Raw genomic sequence first — 13,287 nt, 5'->3', positions numbered from 1 at the left:
TGTGGAAAGAAGTAAGCTGGGTATGTGATCTATTTACAGACGTGGGCTTGGGATGCAGAAGAACGGGGGAAAATGGAGGTTCCAGTGAATGGCTTTGTTATTAACACACAGGCTGTGACCTTGGTCATGAACTTACCTTCCGATTCCTTAGATCACAGACATGAAGCCAGAGATTATGAAAACCATGGGTCAACCCAAACTTCTCATTTAAAAACAAGGAGCACCTGCAAGGACACCTGCCACACACAGGTGCCACAGGGTGCTTGGGGAGGCTCCCCACCCCCCAGCAGCGCTTCCCAAATCTGTTTTGGTGTTGGAACTTCTGCACAAGAGTCTGTCTGGACCTCTGTCTCTAATATTTTCTTTTAAATTATGGACGCTTTATATTCAGATCCACCTTAAAGTTCCTTCCCACTTTAATATTCTGATTCTTACCACCTCTTCCTCAGATATAACTGATTTCTGCCCCCAGGGATACAAAAGCATGTCTTTGACAAAAACCCTGAGGGGGATTCTGGAGATTGGCTTTCAGGTTTTCTCCTGGTGTGAAGGAACAGTGAGGCTGTTGAACTGGACATCTTTCTGGGGGCCCCCTGTTGCTCTCAGTCATGGGCATCTATCCTTAAATGCCTAGTTGATGGTACTTTAGACACCTGTCAGCAGTTGTGGGTCTTGGGCTGAGATGGGGGTTCGTTCTGGGGACTCCAGAGCTTGTTTGCAAGGTCCTGTCTATGGCAGGAAGCTTCTTCCTCAGTTGGGCTGTTGAGAGAAGGCTCAAAAGACAAGTGCTTATGGGGCAACATGATGATGCCAATGAACTTCTCCTTCCCTTTAGTAAGACAGCCTGAGGGGGCTGATGTTTGCTCTGGGTTTCTTCAGCTCAGTGGAGAAAATTATACTCCAGGTGGATACAAGAGAATCTGTTGCAAAGGATTCTGTGGCCCAGATGTCAGAATCTGAGTGACATCTTCTCAATGGGTGGCTGAAGCACTATTTTTTTTTTTTTGGTTACTTTTTAGGACAGTTTCCGGTGTGCAGCAAAATTGAGCCGGAAGTACAGAAATTTCCCATATACCCACTGCTCCCACACATGCATAGCCTCCCCCACCATCAACATCCCACCAGAGTGGTTCACTTGTTACGACTGATGAACCTACATTGACACATTATCCCACCGAACTCATAGTTTACATTAGGCTTCACTCTTGGTGGTACATATTTGATGCGTTTGAACAAATTTATAATGAACAAGTGTCCACCATCGCTATATCCTACAGAGACCATTTCTAATATCAGCTATTCAAAGTACCTTTTAGAAACCCCTTTGGCTATTTCTTAAAGAATTATAATTAGACAACACTCAACTTCCCTGCCCTTTGCCTTATCTTTAGAGAAACTGCATTTCTCTAAGTTCAACTCCTCTACCCCATCAGATCTCCTGCCTAGCTGGGCTCAAAGGGCCAGATGGCTAGGGTGACATATCTGTGTTTTCCTGCTCTGCCCTTTGCTCCCCGTAACCCACTACCTGCCATGCTCTGGTGTAGTCACCCCACAGGAAGTGAAAGATAACTTTGAAAAAATGTACAACATTCAAAGTACCCAGCTATTGGGGCGCCTGGGTGGTTCAGTCAGTTGAGCATCCAACTCTTGATCTTGGTCAGGTCATGATCTCACAATTGTGAGATTGAGCCCCATGTTGGGCTCCATGCTGGGTGTGGAGCCTGCTTGAGATTCTCTCTCACTTTCCCTCTCTTTAAAAAAGAAAAAAAAGTATCCAGCTATTATTATCTTGGCCAAAATATATGTAACGTTTTCTTTTTTTTTTTTAATTTATTTTTTTAATGTTTATTTATTTTTGAGACAGAGAGAGACAGAGCATGAACAGGGGAGGGGCAGAGAGAGAGGGAGACACAGAATCTGAAACAGGCTCCAGGCTCTGAGCTGTCAGCACAGAGCCTGGCGCGGGGCTCGAACTCACGGACCGTGAGATCATGACCTGAGCTGAAGTCGGACGCTTAACCAACTGAGCCACCAGGCACCCCTGAAACCTTTACATAAATATAGAGACTAAATGTCTTTTTTAGTGGATTGTAGTAGGGATTTTAATGACACTGAACTTTTGTTTGAGTGAATGGGCTACAGGGTAGAAGCAGGAAACCATTTCATTAGTACCAGATTCTTCAATCTTTGTTTACTCTGGGAAATATATCCTTACTCTAAACCCAATGGGGGTACATAGTTAAAAATAAACCTAAACAAACAAACAACACTGTCACAGCAGAGACTGTCAGAGATGCCCGTCACTCCTGCCTCATACTGCACCTCTTGTATTTGCTTTTCCCAGGTATTGGCATGTGCATTCTATGCAACAGGTTCCTATTTGGAATGAATTTTCTTGGCTTTTGTTTGGCTGCGGAGTGAGGCAAGAATATTTAAGAATCCTTACCAACCCCTTACCAAGGAAGTGGGTTTCTTCCTTCACTTCTCCTATCCTCCACCCCAAGATGCAAGCTCTTTCATTTCTTTCTCTAACTTTATCTTAGTAGCTATTTCTGTCAATCTCCTACAGACTAGGAATATATATTCCAGACATATATTCAGTTTAACAAAATCTTGCCACAATAAAATAGTTTAGTTGTGCTTGGAGTTTGTTATAATGGAATTTTACTTGTACTGAGCTGGCTGGGGAGAAAAACAAAATATTAGAAGGAGAAATGGAATATGGTGGCCAAGGAGAAAGCAGATGTTTCTCTCTCCCTCTTCCATTTGGAAAATGTATCACTCATTTCTCTTCCTTTCTTTTGGGTCTCAGGATCACTTTCCTTTTTGAGGTCTTTAGATATTTTTTTTTCCTTAAAATTGCAGACAGATGGAAATAAAGAAGGAGTTAATTATCTCTTGTTTTAAAAACTAATACAGGTAATCCAGAAGCTTGCTTTGGGAGTTAGAGCTTCCCTATATATGTGAGAGAGACTGTATCTTTTAGAATACTAAGAAAACAGGATGAACATGTTGCTGGGGGCTTGAGGGGGCAGAGATGTCTGCAAGATGCCGAGAGCTCACTGACACTGCTATGCTCATGTTTTTAGAGTTTGGGTCTGGAGATGGTAGTACGGTTCCAATGCTCACTCCACTGCAGAAAGTGGACAAAACTCAATAAAATGTTTGCATCTTGCAAAATAGGCTGGGACCTTGAGGCATTCCCATAAGAGCTGATCCAAGAGAGAGGGGCGGGAAATCACTGTCCTCTGAAAAACGTGCGTGGAAATGATGCTCAGGGCAAAGGTGCTGATTCTAGCAATATGAGGAACCTGAGGGAACAGGGAGGAAATGATAGTCTTGATTTGAGGAGAAACTAATGAGGTGATTCCTCAAGGACTGGCCTCATGGCCAGGCATCTCAGCTGTGGGGTGACTTCTTCCCTTGGGGGTAATATGGAGTCTATAGGTGACAGAAAAGGTAGCCGTGGACCTAGGCTGAACAGGGGACTGGGGCGCTCTTTTGGGGTTTTCCGAACATACTATGGGAGGAAGATGTCTATTCTGCCTGTTCCCTCCTTGTCCCTACACTTCCCAAAAGGGACTGGGTCAGGGAGAGGGGTGGGTCTGACATATGATGCACTTGGGTATCGTCAAAGAGTCTTAGATCAGAACGAGCCTTAATTCACTTACCTCTTCTCCCTACAGATGAGGAAACAATTATCTTTGGTCTAGAGTAGCTGAGCAAAAGATCTGTCCCCCAGCTCCCACTTTGAATTCCCAATGCAGTGATCTCTTGAAAAATAGCATCAGGCTGTTGCTATTGTTTTTTTTTTTTTTTTGAACCATGGGACTAAGTGAGATGATATCACATAAGTAGCAAAAGATAAATGGCAGAATACCTGAACAGTGGGGTATCCCGACAAACTTGGTGATGTCCATTCTTTGGTTCATGTCCTGGGACATCCCCCTCCAGCCCAAGGTGGCACACACTTTTCCCTTTGGTATGGGCTCCGTTTTGCTCGGGCCTAGGGCTTTGGTGTATAGCCTTGGGTGCCCGGTTTTCACCTTCTTCTCCTCTATCTCAGTCTTCAGTTTCTTGTTTTCTTGCTGCAGATGGACCATTACATTGTGGAGGTGGCTGAGGAAAGGACAGAGGATGTTCAGTCTGCTTCAACTCCCGAGCCACTGTGTCATGTCAGCTCAGGGCCTGTTTTCCTATCTGTCAGATGGGGATAATTAAGTCTGATCTGCCTTCTGTGCTTCATAGAAAGATCCAGTTTGACAAATGATAGAAATTGGATTTGAAGAGCCAGAAGGCTATTATGAACAATCACATGTGCTCAAGCTGTCCCGGCTGGCCATACCTGGGAAACACTCTCATCCAGTTCTGATGCCAAAGTCCAGGTTCTTTTGCCTTCCTTTCCTGGAAGGTTGAGAGCACAGGGGATCCCAGCTCTGTTGAGAGCTTGGACAAGTAACTTATCCCCATTTTACAGATGAGGAAATGGTGGCAGCAATGTAGGTGAGGTGAAAGAACTTAGCATATCTCCTGTGGCTCAATAAATGGTCATATTTCTCTAAACCAATGCTCAGGGCAGTGAGTGACAGTGGGCTCTGGAACTAGACTTCCTGAGTTGGAATTCTGGCTCTTCCATTTACTATTCATGAGTTATTTAGCCTTTGGGTTCCTCTCTTTCTTCCCCCATGACAGTTTTTCACGGTTTTATGATTTTAATGGTACTGAACTCATGGTTTCTTACGAAGATTAAATAAGTTAATACATATAAATCACTTAGATCAGTGTCTTACACAGGAAACTGACAAATAGTATTTGCATTATTATTATTATTAAAAGATGGTTTTCCTTCAAATAGGTTCACTTAAGAATGAGTTCTTTGTGAAACAGAACTTCCTGGAACTGGGCACAATATAAGAAAAAGGATGAAATGCTTTTTTCTGTTACCTTCAGATTGTTACAATTTTTCTTTCAGTTAATCCCTTTCAGAAAATGCTTTTGTCCTAGTGAAAAATTTCATGGTCTTTTCTAGAAGAAATCAAAGAATTCATTCCCAACTTCTCTGGGACTGTGGTTTGTCCTCTTGCTCTCTATAAACCTGGCTGGTGTCCAAGACACTTACTCCCTTGGAGCCCCACATGTCATTGCCATACTCCATATGCCACTGGGCCTGGAGGAGGGGTCCTCACCATGCCCTCATTCCCTGGCTCTCTGCTACTCTCTTTGGTCCACTTCTTTCAGCATTCCCAAGTATCTTCAACATCCTGTACTTTCTGTCCAAGTCCTGGCCTCTCAGTTGCTTGACTTCTGTATTCCAATGATCTTATCTTCTCCTTAAACTCAGCCACCCTCCTAAGGTTACAGCTCAGAGCTTTCCAACTGGGGCTGAGATATGGACACCCCCAGCTCTTGGGGCAGCCACTGGTTGGTCAACTTTGTCATAAACAACCCATCCCAAATCCTTCCACTGTGCCAAACAGTTGTGGTTATTTTATAAGTGTTCCCTGACAAAGGGTTGAGAAACATTGCCCTGGAGCTTATCATGACCTGTTACCTGTACCATCTCCAAAGTCTTGGTTTTAGACGTCCATGTGTTCACTTCTGTTCCCAAACTTCCAACACTCCTCCTACACTGCACTCTGCTGACCCAGCTTTGACCAGGAGGGTGAAATAAGGCCATAGGGGAGGTTGCAGCAGCAAGTAGAAGGAACCTCCGTTCCCAAATGACCATGTGGGACAGAGGAACCCCACCACCCTGGACTGTTCACTTCCTAGGGATGTTCCTTCCATGTTCTACATTCCTTCATTCGGAGGTCTCTTTGTTACAGCAGCTTAGTCTCTACCCTAACTAGTAGTGTCTAACTTTCAGTTCATGTTTCCTTCTTAGAATTTTTGACCTCTGATAATCGCAGAAGGTAACAGTGAGAAGGGGCATAGGGACCATTAACCCCTTCCTGTATTGTTGGTGAGGGAACAAAGGCCCAAAGAGGTAGTGATCTGCCCAAGGTCACATAAATGTGGATTCACTACTCAGAATCTTTCCAAAGCCCCAACTCTTTCCTAAGGTCAGATGCATGTATCTAATGGAAAAGCCAGCCCTGGCTCGTGCCTGACCCTTCTCCTTCGGCCCAAGCAGCAGCCTGGGTGGTGTGGGATGACTTACTCTTTTTCTCCAGTTAGCTTGGCAATATATTTGACCTGTTCACGGAGCCTGTTTCCTAGTTTCTCGTTGGCGATCCTGTAATAAAATCCAAAAGAGAAACAGTTCCCAGACCTCCATGTAGAAGGGCATGAGCTGGCTGGATGGGTTGTTGGTGTTTTCAGTAAGGTGTCTGCTGAACCCTAGACCCTGTTCATTACCCAGTCCCCAGAGCTAGAGCCTCCCTAGCACCTGGCAATTAAGGGGACCCTCCATTCTCAAACTCCCATGCAAGATCACCATGATCTCAGGTGATTTCAAGGGATTCAGGCAGTGAAGCCAGATTCCAGGTTGGGAAAGGGGACTATGACCCACAGCAAAGCATCTCTTTTATCTTGGAGCTGCTCTGTTTCTAAGTCAGCAGATCTTTCTGATTCTGACTGACTAGTTGAGGCCCCTCCATCTTATTCCCAGCCTCTGAATGTGGGCTGATACTGGATCCATGTCCCCAGAGGGCAGTGTGTGTGCAGGTTCTCAGCTCAGCCCAGGCCCTGGAGCCCTGCCTTACTTTTTTCTCCCTTACTTACTTCTGCTCTTTTGCCCATTGCTCCATGTTGGACATAATCTGATCATTCTCTTGGTGCAGCCTACAGGTAGTATCTTTAGGTGCAGACCTCTGGGGCACACAACAGGGCTTTGGTACAAGAAGAAAAGGAGATGGTTAGGGGTGGGAGCATAGGCCTGTCATCTCCTTACTTCTAAATCAGGCCTCTTCTCTCTTCCTGGAAGAAGAAACATTGATTCTGCCATCCAACCCCTAGGCCAGAGTTGGGACTGCCACAGCAGAACCTCTGCCTCCAGCAGTACAGGCACACAAGGTGACATCTCTGCCAGGGCACCATTTACAGTAGAGACAAAGGACACATGTATGCTTACAATAATGATTTTTGGGCAAAGGCATTAAAACAGTTTGTTCTACAAAAGCAATACATTAAGCCGCCTTTTTTTTTTTTTTTTTAACAGATGGAAAAACAAATATCTTGAGGAATGGATGCCCCTTTTTTTAATGCAAGCTAAGGCCCTGTTGCTACCCTGAGATATCCTGTGGCCTCCTACCATGCACTTCACTGCTCAGGGACCAGGGCATAGGGCATGCCCAAAGATCTCTTAGCAGATTCTACTACAGGGTAAGTGAAAGTGTCAGGATGGGCTCTGGAGGGGGACTGCCCTGTGGGTTATCTAAGTCAGGGCAGCTGGTATACCTGACAGGGAGATGGCACTCTCTTCCCTGGAATAGGCCTTTGTTCTGCTCAATATCGCTGTCAACAAAGGCAACAAAGGAAAACAGTTGGGTAGAAACAACTGCTATGGGACTTAGAACATTGAGACCCTGCTTCACACTGAATAGAGTGTGGGCTGGGGGTGTCCTTGCCTAGCTCTTAGGTGCCCCCATCCCCACAAGGGCTGTTTGGTATCCTGGTGGTCGTGGATGTGTTGGGAGGGTCTGGGAGGAGGTGTCAGAAGCTGAGGAGTACCCACCTCCTTCTCGTCTGCCAGGAGGTTCTCCTTCAGGGCGGCCATTTCCTCCTGGAAGGCCCTAAGCTGCTCCTCTTTAGCTGCCAGCATCTTGAGGTCGCTCTGGTGCTGCTTCTGCCACTGCAGCACCTGGTTGCTCATCTCCTCCAGCTTCTTGTCGAAGGCATGCACCTGCTCAGGGGCGCAAAGTGAGAAGGGAGACCCGGGCTTGCGGCCCTGACACCAGAGCACCCGTGACAAGGCCTAAGAGAGCTTTCTCAGCTTTGGGGACTCCTCAGGGGGCAGTTTACTTCCAGTACCAGCAGAGGGCGCCCCCGCTCTGACCGTTGCCTCCTCTGCCTGAGGCTCGCTGAGCCAGCCAAGTGGAGGGAGGGAACCGGTCAGCCGAACGGAATGGCTCAGTGCTAAAGAGTTCGAGGGGCAAGAGGAGACCTTGGCGACCTGGAACAGGAAGGCAGCCTGAGCTCCTGACTGCTTCCTACCTCTAGCTCGCTCTGCTCATGGAACCCCTGCAGTTTTCTTAATTCCACGTTGAGCTTTTTCATCCTTTCCTCATAAGCAATGATTTCATCTTCCAGCTGAACTTTCCTCTCTTGGGCTTGTGCCAAGCTTCGGTGCAGGCTCTTGGTCTCCGAGGTCGCATGATTGAGCTTCCACAAAGACAAAGGGGATGAGAATGGCTGTCAAAGCCATTTAGCCCTTTCTGTTGGGTGCTGAACGGAGAAGCATTCCAGTCCCTCCCCATCCTCTCTGTTCAGGGTGGCAGAGACACCCAGTCACTTGCCTAGAGTCCCAGAGAGGGGTGGGAAGTGACAATGGTTGGTTTTCTACATCCTCCCTTTCTTCCTGTTTCCTCTTTTTCCAATTCTATGAACTGATCAGCTAGGCATGATTGGTACAGAGTGGGGCACAAATTACCCAGACAATCTAGGTTTTGGGAAATCCTCGCCCCTGGGTCACTTGTGGCCAGAAAGACTGATTGGATTTGGCCTCCATCTTTGCCTCCTCTTCCTCCCCTCAAAAGAAGCCTCATTAAGAGGAAGCAGGCCTTCTCTGGAAGGATATCCCAGCTTGTGCAAGGGTTTGCAGATGGTCCTGGTGGCAGCCAGTCACGCAGGGGATTGACTCTTACATCTCTCATGCTACTCAGATGTTTCTTTCCCCAAAACAGTCCTGGAGATGAGAGGGTATGGCTTACCTTCTCCAGAGCTTGTGTCAGGTCATCTTGGCAGGCGAGTGACTTTCTGGACAATTCCTCATAGGCTTCTTTACTGACCATGGTCTGGAGATATTGCTTCTCTTTCTGCACACTCTTGTCCAGCTGGACCTGCAGACTCTCTAAGGCCTCCTTCTGAAGGACTAGCTTTAGGGAGGGGAAATATCACTGTCAAGATTTATGCCAGTAGAGGCATTCTCTGTCTGTAGGAAATGGATAAGAGCTGGGCTCTCTTCTCTCTGCACTAGCCTGCAGAGCAGTCTGTGATAAGGCCTACACCCTCCTCTCACTGTTATAAAAGGAACAGCTGCCTTTCCAGGCTCTTCTTCACCCCTCCCCTGACACTCCCCTTCTAAGTTAGCAAGTCCCCCAGATACAAAGAGTACTGGCAGTACTGGACCATGATGTATCAAGCACATGAATAGTCCCTTTCACAGACTCTGTAGCCTTTGATAAAGAGCTGGAACTCAATTCTAGGTTAAGAGACATGATACAACATTTCATTTGTACATTTTGTGCATTTCTTAGTTCCTGACATAATCCACTAGACTTGATACACCATGAGAGTGGGACTGTGTGTGCTTCCTTCACTGCTGTATCACCACTGCCTATATAGCTCAGGGCATGGCACATAATATGTGCTCAGTAAATACTAAATAATTTTTTTGATTGAATGTAATATTATACACGGCAATGTTTGGAATTAGGGATACACTGAACATATAGTTATGGTAGAAGTGTGTTTAAAAACCAAAGTCCTTGTTGTAAACTTAGTATTCATGCCAAAGCTAAAAGGAATTAAGATCTGGAGTTAGAGGTCCAGGTTCTGTCATTTACTTAATCTCTCTTAGCCTCAGTTTCCTCTTCTGCAAACCAGGATACTTTCAATGGTTTTGTAGAATTTTGGTGATGATCAAATGAGATTATGTAGGTAAAAAGGGCTTAGTAAGGTATACATTACTATATAGCTGTATGATCATGAACATGCTAAGTAACTAGTCATCTTATTAAATATTTCTAAGTACAGGGCAGAGATCTACTTCCAAGTCCAGAAGCAGGAGAGAGACCTTAGAAATTCACATGCCCAACTTCTGTTCTTTGGTATTTTATCTGTTCTTTAGTATTTCAATACACCCACATCTTCTATGTGGCCATATACACAGAAACACACTCTGTTGGGTTTTCTTCAGTAGCTGCTCAGGGCTTCAAGTTTATTACTGTTTCAGATGGAATTTTGAGTATCTTTGACTCTAGGAATTAGTGAGATGAGAAGTGTTAGATTGCACTTCTGACCCTATATTTACATGTCCTGGGAGTGAAACCATTTCTAAAGATGGAATAATTTGGTCTTCTGGAAAAAGAAGTACATCTTGTTTGGGGACTTCTGAAAACATGAAGTCATCTGGGTCTTCCCAGTAAACCAGGGGAATCACTGTATGGGATTCATTGTAAGTTTTCAATAAATGGTGGCCAAATCAAGATGTGTAACCACAGAGGTGAGATATTGAAAAGAAGGGTGGGACATAAATCACAATGATGCTAGAAGCTAAAATAGAAGCTTAATTAAATTAATTTTGTATTATTTATTTATATGTAATAAATATGTATTATTTATTATTTATATTATTTATTTATTGCTTTATTTATTTTTTAAAATTTTACCAGCAAAAGATAGGTTTATTTGGGAATGAAAGAGAATTGCAATCCAGGACAAACAAGCTGTGGCAAAACCATAGGCAAGTCTGGGGGACAAAGGAGAGATATGCTTTTTTAAGGAGAAAGGGGTAAGTTGGGAAGGCTGTTAAGAACTAAAAGTCCACTGGAGTTTGGAGGCTCTATTTTAAATTTCTCTAACTTCAGTGGTTTAGCTTGGAGAAAGGTACTGGAGACATATATGTAGTTATACATAAATTATAGAATCAAGGAGTTTTGATAAGAGTTCTCATAAAGATATACTCTCTCCCTTGCTAAAGGCATTAGGCCTGGAAGGTTTTACAGGTGAGTTCCACTAAGTCATCCTGATTCCTCTCTTCTCACATTCAGTCCGTTGTTAGTCTGGTTAATTTTGCTGCCAAAACACATCGTGAATTTGCTAAAACTCTAGCTTGAATGGCAATAGTCTCCTCACTTCCATACCTACTCCTCTCTGCAATCCATTTCCACACATTAGTCACAGTTATGTTTTGAAAACTTAGATCAAATCACCTCACCTGCTCTTCTGAGGAAATGTCATCAATGTCCTTTCATTGCTCTAATAATAAAACTCCAAATTGCTTAACAGAGACCATAATGTCCACCCCTAACTATGTTTCTACTTTCATCCTATACCAATATCCTCCTCGATTACTACACTTCCATCATACTGACCTTATTTTACTTCCTAGAATAGTCCAAGTATTGTATTAAAAGAGTAATACATGACACACAGTTAGGACTCATACTAGGAATGTAATGATGGGCCCAAATTAGGATCAATTAATTAATTTCATTCACCACATTATAAAGAACATCATACTGAAACAGATGGGTTCCATTAATGTTCAAAGCAAGAAAAGGATCCTACTGTTGAACACTAAATTGTAGGTACTATCTAATGCAATAAGGAAAAAAAAAAGAATAAATATTACAAAAGTTTAGAGAATTGTTGTTGCTTGCAAATGACATAACCATCCATCTAAAAAATCCATGAGAAACAATGAAAAATTATTACTGCTTAGAAGTGAGTTCAGTAAAATGTCCAAATACATAATAAATATATAAAATAAATTAGCTTTCTTATTAACAGTAATTAATTATAAAATATGGTGGAAAAATGTCCTAGAATCAAAGAGATGAAAAAAAAATCTCAGGATCTATTGCTTTCAGATGGGAAATTTGAAAATTAAGACAAGGAGTGCTGATGAAAGAAAATGCATTTTAGAATGTGAAACTAAACCTCTTTCTAATGACTGTTTCAATTGACAATACATCTACTATATGTGAGGTATGCTTTTAAAAAGTTGAACATGCTTACACACCAAAAAAACCCCTCTAGCCTCCTGGTTTCCATCAAAGGAATTCTGAAATTAATACTTTTTACTTCTAATGGCTATCTTTCTTTTGGCAAACATGATAACAGGTGCATATTAAATATTTAGGTAATACCCCTTATATTTAGGGAGGTTCCTTAGGGATCTCAGTAATTCAAAGATCAACTCTGGACCACAGCAAAGGAGAGATTTATATCTCTGGAGGACAAAACTCCAGAAACGTCAGCCTCTGTGTTGTCTAATATGGTAGCCACTAGCCACATAAGGCTAGTTACATTTAAATAAAACTAAAATTAGTTAATATTAAAATTAAACATTCAGTTCCTGGGGCGCCTGGATGGCTCAGTTGGTTGAGCGACTGACTTCAGCTCAGGTCATTATCTTGCAGTTTGTGGGTTCGAGCCCTGTGTCAGTCTCTGTGCTGACAGCTCGGAGCCTGGTGCCTGCTTCAGATTCTGTGTTTCCATCTCTCTCTGCCCTTCCCCGTTCTGTCTGTCTCTCTCTCTCTCAAAAATAAATAAACATTTAAACAATTAAAAAAAAATTCAGTTCCTTAGTCATACTAATCCATATTCCAAGCACTCAACAGCCACATGTGGCTAGTAGATAGAGTATACAAGAGAGCTCTAATATAGAATGTTTCCATCATCACAGAAAGTTCTATTGGGCAGTGCTATTACTTTTTTAAATTATTTTTTAAATGTTTATTTATTTTTAAGAGAGAGAGAGACAGAGTGTGAGTGGGGGAGGGCAGAGAGAGAGGGAGACACAGAATCCGAAGTAGGTTCCAGGCTCTGCGTTGTTAGCACAGAGCCTGATGTGGGGCTCAAACTCATGAACGGAGAGATCATGACCTGAGCTGAAGTCGGACGCTTAACTGACTGAGCCACCCAGGCACCACTAGGCAGTGCTATTCTTATACTTTGCATAGTCCATAGTCTTTTAAGGTTAACATTTTTTCTTCTTAAATTATAAAGGAATGACGGCTGCTTGGTCTTTCGTTTGCAACCCGAAAGACCACCCATCAAGACGCTGTATTTGTTTCTTGCAGAAAGATGAAATATATTCAGTTGGGGGAAAGTATTGACATTCATGATGAAGGGGAAAGAGGTTAGTGTTGGAGCTAGATGATCCAGGTTCAAATACTGGTCCAGCTCATCACTTAGTAATCAGTTACTTTGAGCCTCAGCCTTTCTTTCCTCTGTAAAATGAGGATCATAGAAATCTATATGTTGTGGGGAGTAAAGCAGATGGAAGGCATGTGAAGGACTTAAATAGTCAATAAATTATGCCTGACGTCAAGCACAGTACCTTGCATACGTTAGGTACCATTTACATTTTTCTTTCCTCTTCATTTGTGTGATGATAAA

At 43.4% G+C, this 13,287-nt stretch overlaps 1 protein-coding gene across 6 annotated transcripts in view; it reads right to left on the bottom strand.

Annotated features, from left to right (window-relative positions):
• Positions 1 to 13,287, bottom strand: part of PMFBP1 (polyamine modulated factor 1 binding protein 1) — a 46,291-nt gene that overhangs the window by 153 nt on the left and 32,851 nt on the right. For 2 of the 6 annotated variants that reach the window (XM_049622523.1, XM_049622525.1), the window contains exons 15-20: positions 8,871 to 9,035; positions 8,155 to 8,322; positions 7,676 to 7,846; positions 6,724 to 6,830; positions 6,161 to 6,235; positions 3,881 to 4,119 (exon numbers count right to left, since the gene is read on the bottom strand). In XM_049622523.1, the coding sequence (XP_049478480.1) occupies positions 3,881 to 4,119; positions 6,161 to 6,235; positions 6,724 to 6,830; positions 7,676 to 7,846; positions 8,155 to 8,322; positions 8,871 to 9,035 (925 nt within the window). Of the gene's footprint in view, positions 1 to 9; positions 2,853 to 3,880; positions 4,120 to 6,160; positions 6,236 to 6,723; positions 6,831 to 7,675; positions 7,847 to 8,154; positions 8,323 to 8,870; positions 9,036 to 13,287 lie in introns of those variants that run through there. The other 4 variants (XM_049622526.1, XM_049622528.1, XM_049622524.1 and 1 more) reach the window with 4 other exon arrangements.

The sequence above is a fragment of the Panthera uncia genome, assembly GCF_023721935.1.
Source record: "Panthera uncia isolate 11264 chromosome E2 unlocalized genomic scaffold, Puncia_PCG_1.0 HiC_scaffold_20, whole genome shotgun sequence".
Classification (NCBI taxonomy): Eukaryota; Metazoa; Chordata; class Mammalia; order Carnivora; family Felidae; genus Panthera; species Panthera uncia.
This window is presented reverse-complemented; position numbering and strand designations above follow the sequence as displayed.